This window comes from Caretta caretta, chromosome 2 (genome assembly GCF_965140235.1).
Source record: "Caretta caretta isolate rCarCar2 chromosome 2, rCarCar1.hap1, whole genome shotgun sequence".
Lineage (NCBI taxonomy): Eukaryota > Metazoa > Chordata > Testudines > Cheloniidae > Caretta > Caretta caretta.
The window spans coordinates 181,881,129-181,903,091 of NC_134207.1; the positions used below are offsets into that span (position 1 = coordinate 181,881,129).

The 21,963-nt window shown below is 39.7% G+C and overlaps 1 protein-coding gene across 1 annotated transcript in view; it reads right to left on the minus strand.

The window, feature by feature from the left end:
- Positions 1-6,622: 6,622 nt before the first annotated feature.
- The window catches only part of BBS9 (Bardet-Biedl syndrome 9), a 455,972-nt gene continuing 440,631 nt past the window's right edge, over positions 6,623-21,963 (minus strand). The window contains exon 23 of the mRNA XM_048839046.2: positions 6,623-10,655. Coding sequence (XP_048695003.1) covers positions 10,615-10,655 — 41 coding nt within the window. The 3' untranslated portion in view covers positions 6,623-10,614. The remainder of the gene's footprint in view (positions 10,656-21,963) is intronic.

Here is a 21,963-nt window from a genome sequence, read left to right on the forward strand (position 1 = left end):
AAATTCTATTTCTCCTGCCTACATTTGGTCACCAGCTACTCAGCTGGTGTAAACTGTCATAGCCACAGTGGCTTCAACAAAGCTATGACAATTTATATCCGATGAGGATTTGTCCCCTGAACCTTCACATCCCTCAGCCCCAACTTCTGCACAGAGCCAGCAACCAGCAACAGTGTGGCCCTATATAACTAAGCAATGAAAAGGTAGGTATAAGAAATGAAGGTGTGGCAGGGTGCAGCTCTATTTTACACCCTCTGGTTGTTGTTGTTTTTTTCTTGCTAAAACTGCTTTTGCACCTTCTTGGTGAGTAAGTGACTCCCATTTACCTTACCCACTGAATGCTGAATCAGTGCAAGGCGTACAATTGTGCCACGTACAGTCACTTTCTGACCAATTTACATCCATTGCACATTTTACCCCATCTTCTAAGACACTGCTGAATTTGGGCGTATAAGTAGCTACAAACCAGAGCAAAAGTGTTGCAGGCTGTAAAAGATCTGTCTTCCAGCTGCAGTTATTGTGGGAGCTCCTGAAGATTTACATGAGCGAGTGCAATACAGAGAAAGAAACAAACCCAGAGCTACAATAAAAGGTCAATGATCAGGATCAGCTCAGAGGCCCTAATCTTGCAAAGATTTAAGCACATGCTTAACTCAAATCAAAGGGCCCACTCACATGTTTAAAATTATGCACATGCATAAATCTTTGTGGGCTTAGGGTTTTAAAGTCTATATTTATGGAAAGGAAATTATGAAAGTTGTAAACAAGAATATTTGTACTGGAATCTTGATTTTAAGTTACTCAAGTCCAATCGAGGAACAGAAACAATTACATGTGACCTAAAATCTAACCAACACAGTTCACATTTTGTATAATTGAATACCCACAATGAACTTGCTTGTGAACAGTGTGTAGAGCAGTGGCTCTCAACCTTTCCAGACTACTGTACTCCTTTCAGGAGTCTAATTTGTCTTCCGTACCCCAAGTTTCACCTCACTTAAAAGCTACTTGCTTACAAAATCAGACATAAAAATACAAGTGTCACAGCACACCATTACTGAAAAATTGCTGACTTTCTCATTTTTACCATCGAATTATAAAATACATCAATTGGAATATAAATATTGTACTTACATTTCAGTGTACAGTATATATAGCAGTATAAATAAATCATTGTCTGTATGAAATTTTAGTTTCTACTGACTTGGCTAGTGCTTTTTATGTAGCCTGTTGTAAAACTAGGCAACTATCTAGATGAGTTGATGTAACCCCTGAAGATCTCTGTGTACCCCAGAGGTACACATACCCTTGGTTGAGCATCAGTGGTGTAGAGAACAAGAAATATTTGAAGAAATGATTTGGGCAATCATATTAATAACTTGAGAAAAATATGAACAATGGACAATCAGGGCCAAAGGCTCCTCTAATTTTGGGTCTGTCTGTGTCCACTGTGAGACACATAGGGCCTGGCTGTCAAAAATATTCCAGATTAAGTCAGGGTGTGCTGAACATGTCCGGAAATCAGGACCTCTCAATACATTTCTCAAGCTGGGAACTCAGTATATGAGAAACCCAAAATTAGTAGCTAGTTTTGAAAATGTTGGCCTTAATAAGCAAAAAGCATGGTTCAATTCATCAGCTCTGTTACTCACTAGGAATTATTTGCTCAGATCTAATTTTAATTTAGTCCAATAAAGGTACCAGTTCACTGTCTCCGTAACTGGCTTACAAAAAAACAATGCAGCTACCAATTTTCTTCTGCTGGATGACATACTTGGGCCACAGCCCTTTAAAGAAAAGTACTATTTTAGAACTCATTTGGTTTGACATTTATTATTTTTCTGATGCTGGAAGCAATGTTATTCATCAGAGAGGAGAATAGCTACATTGTATTGCTAATGTTTAACCAAAATGCTGTCTTCATTTTACTTTAAGCTAGACTATTGCTTTCTTTCAGAGCCTTAAAATACATCTACGAACTGTGGTGGATCAGTGAAATCACCATTTTATGTTCAATGGGAAACTTTTTTTTTTTTTTAACATTAGTCAGATGATTGCAAAAGCAAATCCCCATTTATAGAAATGTAGTTGACCAGAATAAAAGAATGAAAGCCTTTGAGGGGCTTGATGCCTTTATCAGATTAACAATTGAACCGTATGAAGAAAGATGAGCCAAATCAGATGAGCTGGTACAAAACAAAACCATTGGTGTACTTTCATAAAAACAGGTGGTGCCTCCTGGAGCACATAAGACGCTATACTACTTCAACTCCGCCCCATAACCTTACACCTTGTGTTTCTCACCCTTTTTAATAATTATGTCAGAAAAGAATTGGTACGGTCATCAGTTCTATTGATCTTTAATTAGGAATTAGTAAGCAAAAATCAATTAAAACTGTTGGTTTTCTGGCAGTCCTACCACACGTTATTAGGATCCTAATATTCTAATGGACACTGTATAAAACCAGGAAGGTGAGTGGGTGGGGATGTGAGAGAGAGAACAAGCCCGAACAACAACAGTAAATGACTTAAAATATTTTACAGGAACAAATTATTTGTATTTTTGTGTATATGTGTCGTTGTTTTGGCCGCACTCAAGCATTCCATTGTGTGTCTTCTTCTATTGCCCATTGCTGCCAACCTGCAGACTAGGTTGGCTGGTGTCTTAAGATTTCTTCCCACTGATTCTGGGGGAATTGTCTTGTCCAGATGAGACACACATTCCCTCGTCTTGTCCTGGGACAACAGTCATTGCAGTTCTGTGAAGCAGTCAATAAGGGAAAGTTTCAATCTTGCAAGATGATAAATGGGTGAGTGCACTCAGCACCTCCTAGGATCTGCCTATTTTTTCCCTTCTCTCATCCCTTCCAGTCACAATCCTGGAGCCAGTCACAGTCCTACGGCCAAATGCACAATACAATCCCAAATAGCTGAGCAAAGCACACTCCTGCCCCAACCCCACCCCTCCTCTTCCTGCACAGCAAAACAACACTGATTCTGCCACTAGGACTAGGGAGTCCTCCATGGCCACAAACACCTTCATGTATAATTTCTACAAAGAAGTTGCCCAGCCTCCATTAAGCAAGATAAACGCCCAGTCTTTGCCACCCTGTAAACAAAATATCTAGGTAGCTCCTAAACACAGAAGTCAAATATGTTACTCGCATGTACTCTTCTTTTTTATATTGTTACATATTCAATCACATCATGTGCAGCTTTGTGTTTTTCAGCAAGAGTTCCTGGTTACAATTAACAACATAGCAGAGAGAAGTAATTCTATTCAGGCTCCTAGAAAAACAGCCCCCACCCCACTTGATAATATATGTAATAAACTGATATTTATGGATCCCAACTGTCTCCACCTCACTGTACCATCAGGGGAAGGATACTTACAATAAACTCCTTTATGTGTCTGGCAATTGATTCTGTTCATGGTTAAAATATGTTGTGGGCACTTTAAGTAACTATTAATTATTGAATGTTTGCCTCTTAATGAATTGGATTAACATCATTAATCGACCCACTTCTCAACATATTCCCCAGCTAAAATAGTACATCTATTAAGGAATAATACAATACTAGTAAATGAATACAATACTAATAGGATATTTATTTCATTTCAGATTTAGATGTTCCAAAACACATTGTAAACTTTGCCACACCAACTCATCAGAACTAGCAAGCTAAATAGGATTAGTCTTAGCTAGTATGTGGATGAACGACCCCTAAGGAAAATTCAGGGCATTTTAGGCAGTGGTGCTGAGAGTACATTCAATAAGTGGCACTCTTCCCTCTGAATCCATAACGAGCCAACGTCCCTGAATGTTAGATGGCATTGTGCTGATGGGGGTGCCATCTTTGGCACGGCACATGAAACTGAGACACTAATAACGGGTGTGTTTATTTAGGAGAACTGTGCCAATTTTTAGAATAGAAGGCATCAGCCTGCTGTGCTGACCAAATTCTAAATTGGTCCATTGCATTTTGCTTACCAAACCTTCCTCCTGCAAATAGGTTCCTTCCACAGTTTCAGATGGAAGAAGATATTCTTCTTAACTTGTCCTATTGGATAGTGATGCTGTTGCTGTTCAGCAGGTGCCATATTCCATCCTGGAAATGAGACTGTTTCAGGAGTGAGTGAAGTAACTCCTATACATCTGTAGATTGTACAAGGGTTTGGAATTTTTCAGGCTAATAGGGTCTACAGAAAACGTAACCTTCCCCCCGTTAAGCTGCAGCCACTTCTGAGGTGGAATGAAGTAACTGACTAATGGTGCACCACAGTATACTTCTACTGTCTTCCTTGACATCCTGTTGTAAATTTTACCCGGGAGAGCTGCACTTTTGAGTGACCCTCATTATTTATGTCAAAATATAACTAGGACTAATATTTATTTCTAGCTGTGCTATTGTGACATTCACCACCAATGAAAGAAGAGCTTGGGCCTGCTCCTGCTTCCATCAAAATCAATGGCAAAATACTTACGTGAATTCAGCAGAGCTAGGATTGGGCTCTCAATCATTTTGCAATAATGGCTTCATATCGATGTCCTCCTCTCAGGCTCACAGATTGGCCAATAGCATTCATAATCAGAACAAAGACTGTAGCTTATGTTGCATTAGTTGAATACAGTATCAGTCAGTACCCAGCTGGACAGCTTCTGTGGGTAGTGTTTTGAGAAGGATGGTCTGGACTGGTTATTCCTGCTAAGGAAACGTTCCATTTCTCTAGCCTGCTCCAGGCGATGAATTAAAAGCTCTTACCAAACATTGTTATCTGTGTAATTTTCCTCTGGACTCAATTGTTTTTTTTCAAAAACAGGTGCTATGACTTTCCAAAGAAAGATTTTATAATGAAAATATAGCACTGCAGCAGTGCTGATAGACACGGCAGAAATATACTGTAGTCGCACTATACCAAGTCTTAAATATTACAGACGGGGGGGGGGGGGGGGGCAGATAAATAAGTTAGATTAACTTTAAAACAGGAAATTGGAGCAGACTGGTTGTTTCCCATGAGGAAAATGCTGTTTTGGCAGACTGAAGAGGAACACAGCAATTGCCATACGGGATCAGACCAGTGGTCCCTCTAGCTCAATAGCTTTTCTTAGACATTAGTCTATACCAGCTGCTTTAGAGGAAGATGTAAGAAGTGCTGTAATAGGAAGTTATGAAATAAGCTGCCTAGAGGAAAAGTTTCTTCCTAACCCCTGTTAGTGTTCGACTTATGCCCTGAAGCCTGAGGGTTTATATCCCTTCCAGGACTCTTCGTTATTTATTTAGTCCTTATTATAATAACTAGTTAATTTTTTCAACCCTTCTTCCACCTTTTTTAGTAACTGGATTTTAGACTGAAACTTTAAATGGTGTGTGTGTGTGTGTGTGTGTGTGCATAGAGAGAGAGAGAGCGCTACTGTAGTCACAAGCAGTGACTATGAAGGAAATTTCAAACTGTAACAATGATTGAGTGTAACTCCTAGTGTGTTATATTGCCCATCCAGATTCCTACAACATTGAAACATCTGGGAAATACCACAGAATTTAATAACAAGTAAAGAGTGAGGATATATCTCTGCTTTTGTGCACTTCTTTTGTGCTCCTGACCAGAGCAGATGTACAGACTACGGTGGCCAAGATGTGTTGCCAGAGGATACCAGGTCAAATCACGTAACTGTGTTATGCTTCTACCCTGTTACTAATTAAACCACTTGTTCTACATTTAATGCTAATAAAACTGCAAGATATCTGTGCTGTGATCTGTTGGTCACAGTTAAGACATATGGGCACACAGGACATCAGCAAAGCAGATATACCAAGACCCCAAAATAAATAAGCTTTCAGAACATTATTTTTAATCCCGTGTTTGATATTTCAGATTCTAAACTTCCTTTCACCTGGAAGAATGTGGAGTTAGAGGGTTGGTATAGCAATTCCTGACATTGTTTATTACATAAAATTGCAAGAACTTACAATACAGACGAAGATGAATTAGAGAAGTGATTTCAGACTCTAAACCAAACCATGTCTTTCAACCTTTACATGAATTATAGAATCATAGAACCATAGGGTTAGAAGGGACCACAGGGGTTATCTAGTCTCACCCCCTGCCCAATGCCATCCTGTCTTTAATTCATGATCCATAGCAGCATCTGAATGGCCTGTTTTCATAAAACTGATGTATCTGAAGACAGGGAAGCTCTGGATCACATTTGCTAATCATAGGGCCAATCCTGCCTTCTGTGAGATGCCGACGACCCCAAATCTTTCACAGCTTCTAACAGGAATTGAGGGCACTCAGTGAACTTGTCACATCATGATTCATATGAATAAACATGATCCACACTTTGCAAAATTAAGGATCTCTAGGGTTGCAAAGGCATTAAGTCCACTATAGCATGCATGTGAAAACAATGTGTAAATATTGGAAGGATGCTGTGTTACAGGTTAGCCAGTGTACAGAAAGTTTTGTGTCAAAAAGTACTTGTAAACAAAGCAACAGCAAACTCAAGACTAATTTCAAACAAAGCCATAACAGAAGTTTGGAACAGAACTGTGTCAAATATTTTGTGCGAATACCTTTGCAGCTTGTTTTCTTAAAAATATAGACTTTGTAAACAGGATATTTTGATAAGGAAAGATATTTATTAAGCATGATGCATAGACTGTAATTTTTTTTTCTACTGAAAGGATTTCACATGGAAATTACAATCTCTGCTCAGCATTCCTTAGTTCATGACAGTAAATTACTTTTCATATGTAGTACAAGAACAAGTATAAGAACATTCAGATAAACCACTAATACAGTCTGTATAGTAAATGTTGAAGAGAAGAAAACACATACTATTATTAAAGTGAAATTCAGTTCCTTGAAAAATAGAAATTTTGTTAATCTTTGTCTTAGCTGAATACTATTTGGACAGAAGAATCAATGCGGGAACAGGCAAACCACAAGGGTCTGTTGGTTTGAATTCAGGATTGTATTCAAACCCCAAAAGATAAACTGAGCCCAAGTTTTCAGAAACTCAACTGGATTTTGGTCATTAGATGAATAATCCTATTAGTGTGTTGTTCTAAAAATGCAAGGGCAAAAAAAAAAGTGCCGTAGCTATTAACAATAAAAATAGTTGGTACCGCTGATAGGATGGTATTGAAATGTCACAATGCACTCACTAATTCAGCATTTAGATTTGTCTAAAATTGATTTTAACAAAATGATTGCTTAAACTTTGTTTTGCTCTAACAACCACACAAAATATAACATTCTCTTCAAATAACTTGATGAAGCATAGATACTCTGCATATTAAAGTTTGGTTGAATGAAAATAAGAAGTTGTATAGGAGTATTCATTTTATAGTATAAATAACTAGGATTCTACATAAGAAAATTGTATTTACATCCCAACCTCATTTTGAAATAATGTGGTCTACTTATTAGCAAGAGACCTGACAGGGTATGGGTGCCAAGTTCTGTGCATTATAGAATGACATGGCCAGTAAGATCTTTCCTTGCCTCAGAAACATTGATGTTGAGAACTGAACATTTGGTCCCCTGAAATTAGTAGTGCTTCCTTCGTATTTTTGGCTTGGATAACTTTTTCTTTAAAAAAGTATCTTGTAATTTCGCCTCGATTTTTCCCCCAGCCACAAAGATCAGATTTAAAAGAAAAAAATTCATAGAAAGTCTGAGCACTACTGAGAGCTTCTTCCTACTATTTCCTGTTGCACTGTTCTTTAAACCACTAAATTGCAGTGACTTATTTCCTCTGAATTACCTGGATCATTTGGCCATGGGAAAAACAAATGGTTTTTGTACCCAGTGCAAATATCCCTGCTTTAAATCCTGATGATACTATTGAATGGCATAATTTAACATATTATAAAGAGACCATAAAATACTACTATGCACAATTTTCTCTTTCTTTCTTTTATAACCAATATGATTTTCCCCCTTCAACAGTGTTATGGGTTGATTCTCTATAGAACCTTCTCCTCCCACAGCGAGGAGTAAAATAGGCAAACAGGAGCAACACCAACACAAACATGTTTCACTGATGTCAAATAAATGCAATTTAAAAAGAAGCATTTCCCATACCTCACCCGAACCTCTACTCACTACTTACCCCAAACTCCCAATGAAGTCAATGGCAGTTTTGGGTGACTGAATCAGATCTAATAATGATAATTATTACCTTGTAATATATCCCACTAAAGCCCTATGGTTTTCTTTCCCACATATGGTATATATGTATATAATAGTACAGGATTCTTTGGTTCAGGATTCTACAGTGTAATGGCACTTCTACGGTACAGTGAAGGGATTTTTAATAGTAATTGCAGTTGATTTCTCTAGGTTACCTAGCAGCCACTGAGAGCACAGAAGAAGATTTGAAATCTGTGGTTAAAGTTTAAGCCTAATAGCTAAAGTAATTGATCAGTTCCCCATGGATTTTCTTCGGTCACAGAGGTGTGTATGGAGACTACAGGAGATTATTTTATTGGGCAATTTTAGCAGAGCAGTGGAGTCTCTTTACAATGGGTCACATACTGCTCTCCTGGGGAAAAACATGTGGGAGGGACAGAGAGGGAAGAACACTCCTGGAGGGGGAATCTTTCCAAGCCAGAGAGGTGGAGTTTCTCCCCCAGGGAGGTTTTTGGCCCCCATGAGTTGCAGCTCTCTGACAGCTGCCAGGGTACAGGGCCATCTGGATGGAAGCCCTGCAGCTTCACTCCAGCTCCAGGGCCACCTGCTCCCCGGCTGCTTGGCTCCATTTAAAAAGTCGACTAAAAAAGACAACCCTGTACAATTGCAGTGATATAAACATTATTGATACTCCTGATGGAGCAGCACCATGGAATTGCATGGGAGGCTAACGGGAAATGCACAATTGGTACAGGAAGGAGGAAATGATTTTTGGAGAGGGGGAGAGGGAAGGGGATTGAAAGTAGATTTTGTGCTGATGAAAGTTACTGGACTGGAAGTCCTGGAGAATAAACTTCCCTCTTTAGCCACAGATACGGGGCAGATAGTAGTAATATAAATTTGCAATTGTCAACCCCTGCCAGCAGATTTCACAACTGAGCTGGGGGAATCTCTTGTATGGGTGAGAAGTTAGAACAGTGAATCTCTATGCTGACTTAGGCTTTGGCTACACTATGGACTTTACAGTGGCACAGCTGTGCTGCTGTAAGGTCTCCTGTGTAGCTGCTCTATGCTGGCTGGAAAGAGCTCTCCAGCCAGCATAATTAAACCACCCCCAGCGAGTGGCGCTAGCTACACCAACAGGAGATGCTCTCCCACCAACAGGAGATGCTGTCCACACCAGCCCTTTTGTCAGTGAAACTTATGTCAGTCAGGGGGTTGAAAAAACACACCCTGACCAACAAAAGTTTTGCCAACAACAGTGATAGTGCAGACATAGCCTAAACAACACAGGTGCCAAGTTTGATGACAGCTTTTGCAATGTGTACACTTGTCCACTAGGAAATAAGCTGAGATCAACAATTCATTTCATATATGCTGCCAATCAGGCTGGAAATTGTACTTTTGTACGATCCACCGTGAGGCCAAACCAAAAGGAAGCAGATGTTGGCTGCATATCTTCTACACTTGGAGCCAGGTCTCAGTTATTTTCAGACCCTTCCATACATCTTTACATTGACACTGTATCCATGTTACTCTCAGTAATTCATTTATGCGCCTGACATTTCAAAAATCTAGGCCAAGATTTTCAAAGGCGATTTTGGGTGCCTCTATTTTAGGGTTTCCCATTTCTAGACACCTTAACAGGACTTGATTTTCAAAGGGGTCAAACTTTCTGAAAATCAGACCCCCTTTGAAGTCTCTCAGATTGGGTTCACTCATAATCACTAGTCACACATGAAAATCTTGTCCCTAACCAGAACAGACTGATTCATAAGAATAACGGGTCTCAGCATACTTAATGTGTCAGTAAAAAGCACAGTAAGAAGATCCATGTGTTAGTGTTCTGTAACAGGAAAAGGGAAGGAGACATTTTGCCCTTGACATAACCATATTTTACACTGTATCTCTTGAGAGCAGCAGTATAAATCAGGGAGGAGGGGGTTAGAGAAGCCTTGGTGGATTATCTGCCTTTCTTCTTGTGGTGAATTCACCTGTGTGGAAATTGTGATTGGTTTGCAGAGGTGGGAAGGAGATAGCTATTTTTTGTCCAAACTGTGACATTATGAGAAAATGGTAACGTGACCGCAAAGGGACAGGGAGTACAGAATATCTAAAAAATCAGATAAAACATACCATGAAACAAAGGTTGCTTTTAACTGTGTGTAAAATAGTCTTTGATCAGTCAACAGGATCTTTATTACGGGCTGATATTGCAGATTAACAAACATTTGCTATAACAGTTTGTGGTTAGGGATAAGTGGTTAGGCTTTATCCACAGAATGGATGCTAAGCCTTACAGTTGGCAAGAAAATCTAATCACTTTGATGGGAATAAACTTTTTTGTACAATTAGTGGGACCTTCTCCTTCTGAAGGCTCCATTCAGAATAGAGTAACATGGATTGGTACAGCTGCATTGTAAATGCTTTTGACATCAGACAGAAAAATCCTCCTGAGGATCCTCTTCAGATTTTCATGGCTTTTCTGCTTCCTCTAGTGCACCCTGCGGAAAATCTAAAGGAGAGAAAGATAGATGAGGATACTTAAAAATTGGATTATAGTTGGCAAGCATACGCAATACATTGTTGATTCCACCACAGTTTGAAAAAGTCTTGGTTATACTAGAGGAAATAATTTACTGCATACAAAAAACTCTATGCTAAAAGAATGTTAAAGTTGAAAAATCAAGCACTCAAAAGTTAGGAAATACCAGAATTAAGATTGCCTGTGCAAATTAATTCAGCCCTGTGTGCATATGCATTATGATACAGTCTTAAACTTACATGATCACATACCACTTTGTCCACAGGAAACAATGACACAGGACACACATGTCAAGTAAATATAAAATGCTACAATTGGTAGCATTTTACCCACAATTTGCCCAGCTATAAATGCCTACACAAGCTGCAAAGCAGTGGAGAATCAGGCACTTCGTTTATTAATAGAATGCATCTTTTTAAATGGCTATATGTATATTCAAGGCTGACACTTTAGAGAGACTGACATAGCAAACTACTGGTCTTGGAGAAGTTTAATGTATTGTTGATGCTTTTGTTTTAAAATGTCAACAGTACAACAGGAGGTGTGTCAAATTTGAATTTGATCTAAATTCACACCATAGCAAACCTGAAGGAAAGCAGAAATCTGGGAGTAAGTGGTCAAAAATTTCCAGACTGAAGTAAATGTGGAAAAAGAGAACAGTGAATAATCAAATTAAAGCCTGTCTAAACACAAACTTGCATGGTTTAATTAAACTGGTTTAGTGAAACCAGAGCAAACCTGTGTGGGTTTACTCTTATTTCAGCTTCAAAGTAGCTTATTGTGTTCTAACTTAAAACCAAACTAAACCTGGTTCAAGCCAAAATAAAAGAAATAAATAATCATAATAATGCCTAGCTCTTATATAGCATCTTTCAACCATAGATCTCAAAGCACTTTACAAAGGAGGTCAGTATCACTAACCCCCTGCAATGGATAGGGAAACTGAGGCACAGAAAGTTAAATGATTTTCCCAGGAGGCCAGAGGCAGAGTCAGGAACATACCCCAGGCATTGCTTTGTCCACTCAGACACACGGCCTCCATAACCATGTCCACACAACCTTTTTCACCTGTTTAAATAAACTGGTTTAAAATTACACACCTTTTATTTAATTGGTGTAACTCTGTGTGTAGACAAGCCCTCAGATTTTCATTTTTTTAGGTTGGCTATGTCTTTTGGTACTTGGGGATTTTGACATGTCAATGAATGGCTGGGTGTGAGGGCAAGAAGTTGAATGAACCTTACTGAGACTCAGAGCCTTGAGACTGAAACCTCAAAATGCCTGAAAGGCAAACAGGGAGCAAGAGCTCGGGGATAAGACCCTGGTGACACAAAAGACCAAAGCTGTGGCTTCTTAGCAAGAGCTTTAATTCCCCAAGGAGCTATGAGGTTTCCCCTCACCAAATTGCCTATTGTTTAAGAGGACAATTAAAAATTCCATGTTGAGAGCTGATCTGGGTTTACAAAGCTCATCTCTGGCCTGGTAGCTCCTTGGTTCAAAACTGTTATGCTGGGGACCCACAGGGATCAGCAGTAGGCCCTGTCCCAGGTAATGCCTTCGTTAATGATTTAGAAGAGGAAGTGAGCAGCATGTTAATTATATGTGCAGATTATCAAAAACTGAGATGAGCTGCAGATACTGGAGAGGAGAAAGAAACACTGCAATGAAGCCTAGAGAGATTAACAAGAGGGACAGAAAAAAAAAGTCAGATTTATATTGAAATACATTTGAGGAATAAACAATCTGAAACACACATGCTTCTGGGAGATAGGGACGCAGCAGCTGAAAGAGACCTTGAGGTAACAGATTACAGAAAACTAAACAAAAGTTTGCAACGTGATAGTAGGCCAAAAAAAGCCTATTGCAATTTAGAACTGCAAAGGAGCTGGAGTTAACAGACCATTTATGGATGGCTGTGCTGTGATCACATTTGAAATATTGTGTTCAGCTTCAGAAAGATATCCAGAAATTGGCCTGATCCAAAGTCCATTGAAATCAATGGAAAGACTCCAGGGACTTCAGTGGGCTTTAGCTCAGGCCCTCAAAGAACAACAAATATATGACTTGGTGACTGAAAACACTGCTTCGGAACAATCTTACAGAAGCTAATTATGCATCTAGTAGATTAGCTCAGAAACAACAAAAGGGTGGATATGAACTTGATAGGCTATATCTGAAGGACATAAACAGCACGGAGAGAGTAATTATTTATTTTGGGACGGGAGGGTATAAGTAGTAGAAGTGGCGTGCAATGAAGACAGAGAACGTTTAGCTAAATATCAGAAAAAACTTCCTCACAGTGAGATATTGTAGTCTTCAGAATAGTTCCTCAAGGGAAAAGACTCATCATTTGGACATTTTCAATTAGACTGGATAGAAACCATAAATGCCTACATTTTCAAATGTGACTAGGAATTGTGGGTGCCCAACTTGAGACACCTTAAAAGTGTCTGATGTTTCAGAAAGTTCTGAGCACCCATCCTCTGAAAAATCATTTAAGAGGTCTCTATTTCAGCACCCAGAATTTGAGTCCTGCAAAATCATTAGATACTTTTGAAGATGCAGGCCAGAAAATGTCTGACTGTAGGGCACAGGTCTACTGGCAGGGAGATGGACTGAATGACTTAATATATCTTTTTCTTTGTGTCTTGACTGATTCTGTGCACTGATTCTGTGCAAAAAATGGAAAATTAATCGTTATTTGGGATATAAAGTAACACCCAAGAGTCTCAATAACTATATTTTCATGACATTGTTTTCTTCATGTTGTTATTTCTAAAAATGGCCATGATAAATTATAGTGTTAATGATAAACAATGTAAATTCCGGAAATATATAGGAGATTATCTCAGACAAAGGTGCTAGCCTTTTCTGATATAATTATAGGTACGCAGAACAAAGGAAATTCAGTGGGCATAATTTATCTTGATTTCACATACCCTTTTGACACAGCACCAAATAAAAATTTAGAGAACTTAGATGCTGTATGACTAAAAGTATCATGGAATAAATAAATTATGGGTGAGGTGCATTTATGTATGAGGTGTAAATTATGTCTGGTATTAAATTGTGCAACCATCTCATGGAATGGTGTATTAAGATTTGTCCTTCAACAATGAAGTAGTCTTGCAAGCTATGACCTATACTTTTCTATGTGCAGTATTAATTAACCTGAAGAACCATGTAACATGTCATTGATTAAATCGGCATATGATAAATAATGATACAATGGATAATTAATATCAGGGAGGTTAATCATCAGCATGCTCTGGCAAGCTTATGCAGAAACACAAATATATATGTTGTAAGATTTAAAATACTACAGATCAGTGATTCTCCAGATCATTTAGAAAGAGTTCCCCCCCACCCCGCTCGATGAAGTCTTTTTCCACCCTCCAAGTCACCCCACTGCATGGTTCTCAAAATGTTTCATTCCGCAGACTACCATGAAAGCATCCATGGACCACCAATCTCCCACAAAAACAGTCTGCAAACATGGTCATGGATAAATTTACATTAACTCACATACAAAGATTAACAATCTACACAGCTACGAACTGGGAAACCCTTACTTAGAAAATAGTAATGATGAAATTCACCCCTATGCTGTGCCAGCTCTAAATCCTCAAAATAGGGCTTAAGCATGGGAGTGATTTAAATCGGAGCATATATGATTTTCACCTTAAAGGAGTACGCTGGGAGTTCCAATTATCAAAAACTGAACATAATAGTATGTAAGAGATGCCATCCACAGCCGCTCAGTGACCGTCCTGAAAACCATTTTTTGCATTTGACAACTAGAAAATGTCCCCACAATGTTCACACTGTTCTCTAGATATTTCATATACAAGCAAGTATTCAGAATACCGCAGTTATGTTAATTCACCGTCAACTGAAATGTTTTTAAAGGTCGTCATCAACTACAGAAATATCGTTTGTAATAACAATAAATCTATGCTTCGAATATGGAGTGCAGTTTTCAGCCCCTCATTATAAAAAGACTGAAATGCGAGAGAAAATTCAAAGAAGGGCAAATAAAATGAGAAAAGTGCTAGAATACAGCATTGTTGAAGCCGTGTCGGTCCCAGCATATTGGAGAGACTACGTGGGTGAGGTCCAATAAAAGATATTAACTCACAAGTTATTACCTTACTCACCTTGTCACTCGAAAAGTGCTACAAGACATCTGAAAGATACTTGATAGAATTATTTATATGACTAGTGGGAAAAAAGCCTTTTAAACCAATTACAAATACTTGAGTGATATTGCAGAAGGGAGAGGAAAGGACTGTGTTCTGCAGTCATGAATTGGTCAAACAAGGCATAATGGTGTAAAAGTTAAGACTGAAACATTCAGGTTAGACATGAGACAACATGTAAGAGTCATGACAATTAGGCAATGGAATAAACTGACTAGTGAGGTAGCTGAGTCACCTACATTAGGGGTTTTCAAAGATTCATTAGATGAAATTCTAGTGGAATTATCATAGAAGACGCAGAGGAGTCGGATTGGAGGACCTGAGGGGCCTTTTCCAACCCTATCATCTACGCTGTTATGATTCATTCCAAGCAGAATATTTTGGACTCTCATGAATTACTGGCTGAGTATCCTGGATACTTGTGCACATTAGTTTGCTCATAGCATGCATAAAACTTAGCCAAAAGCTGGTTTGGAAGTGCTTAATCTACAGTATTCAATACTTCCCAACCTCTGTTTCGTATGGTGACTCAGAGGCAGGACAGTTATAACAGGAGAACAAAAAGCTATTTTGGTTTTCGATTAGGTTCTAGAAAGGAGTCACCACTTCCCCCTCACAAAAGGGGAGGGAACACACAATTTCATGGACAGTTTATCTATTGCTATTCCTAGACCATACATGAATAGCCTCCAAATAAACCAAAGTTTTAAAGTCACTGCTTAACATATGTAAAAAGAGGGAAAAAGGCAAAGGTACCAAATGACCAAAGTTAATAATAGTTATTTTTGCTTCTTTGTTAGCAAGATAAAACTTAGACTTTTCCCAGCACCTTTTAGCCACGCTTGAAATCATCATGATAATTTCCTTCTAAGAACTCCATCCATCTATTGTTCATAATTTTCATTATCACTATAAAACAGTGTGAGCAAAAAATTTAACTTCCCTTTCCTTAACACGTAATCTTTCTCCCATGGACATATGCCAAAATGGTGTTTCAGCAAGCCTAAGAAAGTAACAATAATTTATTAATCCCAAGAAAACTGACTGAGTAGTTTGAAGTGCCTAGGGGATTGATATAAATTCATGATTTTTAACTGTCATTATGAAGATAGCTCATGGTGATGGATAAGACCACACTATTTACCAATTGTTTCCTTTACTTCTTTAAGGGAAACGTCTATAGAAATAGGACTCAGATCTGTGTTCAATACCATATTATTGGAAGAACTGATTAAGAGTGAACAACACCCTCTTTGAGTCATTGGTTGATTATAATATTAATTTATAGATATATGATTTCATCATAGTGTGATGAGGGCTTTTGCATTTGAAAGGGACATGGTACTCGATGAAGGAGTGGGAAGACAAGACTGCCATATTCACAAAAGAACTGTATAATTCAAAGTGTTTGTTTTACTTTTGGTCTGGGAAGTGGTGGCAATGAGAGCAAGGTCTTCATTCATCACCTTTCTGTCTGTCTTAGGGGACTGGATAGACCATAATATGGATAACAGGATACAGTGTTTTTCATCTCTTGGTCACTGATTTGAATGCAACTACTATGGTAGCTGCAGCTGATAGTCATGACTATTTGATATTTGTAGTGTTGTTGTATCTATGTGTTGATCCCAGAATATGAGAACGACAAGGTGGGTGAGGTAATATATTTTATTGGACCAACTTCTGTTGGTGACAGACAAGCTTTTGAGCTTACACAGAGCTCTTCTTCTGGTCTGGGAAAGGTTCTCAGAGTGTCACAGCTTTAAACACAAGATAGAATATATTGTTTAGCATAAGGAGTTAACACATGTTGCAAGAGAACATTCAAGGTGAAATGGCCAGTTAATACCTTTGCAGTTGTAGGACAAAGGAGGGTTAAGGGGTTACAGATTTTTATAATGAGCCATAAATCCAGTGTCTTTACTGAGTCCATGATTTTAGTAGTTATGAAGGTAAGCTCCCAGGCTCATCTTTTGAAGCAGTTGTGAAGGTTTCCTTTGAGGATGAAGACTGACTGGTCAGATATGGAGTGACTGTTTTGAGGAAGGTGTTTCATAACTTTGTAATAAGTCAAGCTTTGTCCTACAAAGTGTTAACTGCCCACTTCACCTTGAATGGTGTGAGCAATGAGGGCCTGCAACTTGCCTGCCCAGTTGCCAGACAGTCAGTGACTGCAGCTGTGCCACAGCAGAACCCCCAAATTAGAGAGATTCATCTTATGGCAAAATGCCATCTTCCCAGAGATTGCTGAACTGCTTACTCAGTGCTCCAGTAAAGGATCTACATTTTAAACAGAATGACAAATTCATTTCTTTTTTGTTAGCAATAAGACTTTGTATTGTACATTGTTGGGAAAACATGACTTCTTCTGGAATTGTGGCATAACAAAATAGAGATTGTCCTCGTAATGGAAAAACATTCCCACCAAGTACATACACAAGAAACACCAAAAAGATGACAGGTATTTAGAAATGTGGTCATCTTTTTCAGCATATTTAGAGGACACTCTGTTTAAAAGAAAAGGAGTACTTGTGGCACCTTAGAGACTAACCAATTTATTTGAGCATGAGCTACAGCTCACTTCATCGGATGAAGTGAGCTGTAGCTCATGAAAGCTCATGCTCAAATAAATTGGTTAGTCTCTAAGGTGCCACAAGTACTCCTTTTCTTTTTGCGAATACAGACTAACACGGCTGTTACTCTGAAATCTGTTTAAAATGTAGATCCTTTACTGGAGCAATTAAATTTATCGTGAGTTTCCTTATTCTGTTCTCCCTGACTAACCGATGTTCCACTGGAAACTCACCTTACAACTAGAGTTTCATCCCTTAATCAGTGAACGTCAGCCTATATTAAGATTTCTTAAAAGCTTGTTTGGAGTGCATCCTAATATCCTTGCACATTGTTTATATTCATCTAACAAAATTTAGGGACCTGATTTGAAGCAACTACAACAGGGGTGGGCAAATTACAGCCTGGGGGCTGCATCCGGATCTTCAGACATATTAATCTGGCCCTAGAGCTCCCGCTGGGGAGTAGGGTCCAGGGCTTGACCCGCTCCGACTCTCAAGCCAGGAAACAGGGTCAGGGGCTTGCCCCACTCTGTGCATGCCGTGGCTCCGGGCAGCTCCTGGAAGCAGTGGCATGTCCCCCCTCCGGCTCCTACACGTAGGGGCAGCCAGGGGGCGCCATACAGGGAACCGAGGCCACTGGGAGCTGTAGGAAGGGCACCTGTGGACAGGGCAGCACGCAGAGCCGCCTGGCCGCTCCTCCATGTAGGAGCTGGAGAATGCACATGCTGCTGCTTCCAGGAGCTGCTTGAGGTAAGCGTCACACAGAGCCTGCACCCCAACCCCCTGCCCCAGACCGGATCGCCCTCCCGCCCTCCGATCCCCTTGGTCCCAGCCCATAGCACCCTCCTGCACTTCCAACCCCTCATACCTAGCCCCAGCCCAGAGCCCGCACCCCCAGCCAGAGCCCTCACCCACCCCCCCATGCCTCTGCTCCAGCCTGGAGCCCCTTCCTACACTGCTGAACTCCTCATTTCTGGCCCCACCCCAGAGCCCACACCCCCAGCCGGAGCCTTCATCCCCCCCCACCCCAATTTCTTGAGCAGTCATGGCTCACCATACAATTTCCATACCCAGATGTGGCCCTTGGGCCAAAAAGTTTGCCCACCCCTAAACTAGAAGCACAGTAACATTTTAGGCAAAATACCAGGTATGAACTAATGAGCTGCCATTGAGCACAGTACTCCTGCACCTCCATCCCTATTATATAAACGATAAGAATAAAATCAGCTATGACATGCTAAACTACATTAAAACAATGTTAAGGGTTTGATGTAAACAAAGGGAGTTAAGTTCTGGTTTAAGGCTGAAATTCTGTCTGTAAAAATCAATTTGTTGTGCCCAGGTTTTTTTAATATACATGATATATGTAGCCTCATGCAGTTTTCTGTGACCATATGGCATTATCTACTGTGATCTGTTGATTTAGTGGTCTGTTTTTTCTTACGATTATAATATAAAGATGCCAGAACTGAGGATTGGGGCCTTCTTCTATCTGGCTTTATAAAAACAGTAAGAGGCACATATAACACGCTAGGCAACTGGTTAAAAATACAATCAATATATTGAAAAGCAAAATGAACAGCAGCCACGTAAGTAAATCCCTCACTTTACCTATGCATCGCCTTCAGGCAGCATGGGTTTCTTCTGAAGCTTTCTTGAAGTATGCCATAAAGGTCCACAGATCTGGGCTCTTTTGTACCAAGGATTAGATTCCAAAGAAAGGGAGCCTCTCTTGGAGAAACCCCCTGCCAGCAGCCCCCTTATACCAAGGACAATGGGTCTAGCTTTAGTGACTCCACAGATCTCAAATGTGGAAGTATAGCTGAAGGAGAGAGGCAATGTTTCATGGAGGATGGTGCTAAGTCATGTAGGGCTTTATAGGTGAAAAAAAAAAAAAGACCTTAAACTCCACCTAAAAACCCACAGACAGGCCGTGCAGATCATGGAGCTGTGGTGGAATACGCTTGTAGCAAGATACTCTGCTTAACAAGTGGACCACCACATTGATATGTTTAGGCTGCCATCACAGGTTTGATTGCAGCAAATGTAGACATCTTTAATGTAGATAGCACAAGTACCAATAGCTGCAGCACCATAAGATTTAGAATGGGCCAGCCACCCATGTAACTGCCCAGGTTCCCAGGTGGGCTTTTACAGCTAATGCTGCCATAGTTTCACTGATATTGGTACCCATACTAACTAGATTAAACCTCTCTTAGGTATGTTTACACATGCTGCAATCACACCTCAGACTGCAGCATATGCACACTCCATATGTTGCCCCAGTTAGAGTGCATTTACAACAATCTAATCTGAAGATAACAATGGAATGAATTAGATGATTAAGGGAAGCAGTAGTTGGGTCATTGAAAAACATTTAGTTTGAGGCACAAATGCAACAAAAGTGGCTTTTCAAATAAGCAAGAATGTTGGTTGAAAATTTTCCATTTTCATCAAAGGTATTTGGGCTGTCATCAAAAAATTCAGTTATCAAAACAAACGAAAATCAGTTTTCAGGGTTTTGATTTTTCAATTAAAACCTGAACATTTTTCGAGAAAATCTGATGGAAAACAAGCAAAACAAGAAAATGTTTTCATCCACAGCTTTCACTGGCGACCCAGATTTAATTTCCAGTTTCAACTAGAACAAATAGTTTTTTCCAAGTTACAAATGCCTCAGAAATGATTACAAAGAGTTTGCAGTGGAATGACTGAAAAGCCTTTTGTTTGCTTCCCATGCTGGTTTTGTGAATGTTGAGATTATTCTGGATGTTGGTTGATATTGGTATTTAATGTGAGGATAGTCTGGAGCTAATGAGGATTTTAACTGTGTTAAGTGTTGGAAATACACTCAGAGGGCTTATGCAATATGCATAACATAATTCTAAAAACATAAAGGTGGCCACAAAAACATCACCATCATACTTCATTACACATGATATTTCACATCCAATACCATTCAGAATTGCTGATAAGCCTTATAAGAAACTATTGTCTAATTAATAAATAGTTATCAGATATAATAAGGAGGACCACATATGCCTCGATTAGACAGGCACAAAGAATAAGACATTTGTAGTGCATACGTAATTTTGTCTTTTCCTTGGAAGAAGTTATAATATATTAGCTATCTTACTTCTGTTAATTATTGGTTGTTCTGATGGTTTACTGTCTTCACCAAAAAGGTGTAAGATTGGACATCTGACAATGAACAACTGCTTTGTCTTCCCAGACAAGTGATCCCTATGATAGATAGGAAAAACTGCAGGGGTTGGTTACCTTTAGGGCAAGATTTTCCACTATTTCCATATGAATGGCAGTGAAATGAATGCTCCTTGTAGAAGCAGCCATCCAGTGCCTGCCTGAAGGAAGAGTCAAGACCCCTTAAGGATATGTGAATTACAGCAGTTTTCCCTTATTGGACCAACTTCTGTTGGTGAGAGAAGCATATTCCTCACCACCTCATATCTCTAATATCCTGGGACCAACACGGCTACAACAACTCTACATACAGAAATTTTCCGTTCATGGAGGCTGATTGCACTTCAGAAGTGACATCTGAAAACTTATGGCCTCCTTGTTAAAAAGTCTTACAACCCTCTTCATCCATCTAAGTCTTGCTCTACACTTAAAATTTAGATCGACCTAGCTACTTTACTCAGTGTTGTGAATTTTTCACCCTCGGGGTGTGAGCATCATAGTTAAGCCAATCTAGCCCCTGGTGGATTGATGGAAGAAATCTTCCACTGACCTAGCTACCACTGCTTGGGGAGGCGGATTACCTACATTGATGGAAAAATACTTTGTCAACATGGGACGTATCTACACTATGGTGCTACAATGTCATAATTGAAGCACCGTTGCTGTGGCCACTGTAGTACCCATACTGTAGATAGGGTTACCATGCGTCCAGGTTTTCCAGGACATAGCCTCTTTTTTGAGTTTCCTTTCTCTGTCCGGGTGGATTTTTCAAACAACAGGAAATGTTTGGGGCTTTTGCAGAGCAGGCAAGCTGCAGCTCGGAAAGAGCTCCGATTGGTCCACTTCCTGATTGGTCCTTCCCCTGCATCCACAGTTGATTGGTCCATTCCCCTGCAAGCCATAGCTGCCAAAGCCCGCCTGCCCACCCAGGTCCCAGCCCTGGGGAGGGATTCCCACAGGGAGGTGCTGACTGACAGCTGTTGCAGAATCCTGGGCTTGCGCCAGCTACCCTGCCACCATGACAGGGAGCGTCACTGCCTCCCCACCTCCAGTGAGTACCCCTGCCACAGGTACCATCCAGTACCAGAAGATGTAGACAAATTGGAAGAAATTCAGAAACAAGCACCATAAATGACTGAGTGGCTGATTTATTAGGAAACACTAAAATATGTGAGGGGGAGAAATCAAGTAACCGAATAGCAAAGAAAGATCTAGGAATTTAGTATTATGCAAAGGGGTAAGACTAGAAGTAGTGAAATAAATTCAAGAAAAGGCATATTTAGGTTGCCTAATGTACAAGTAGAG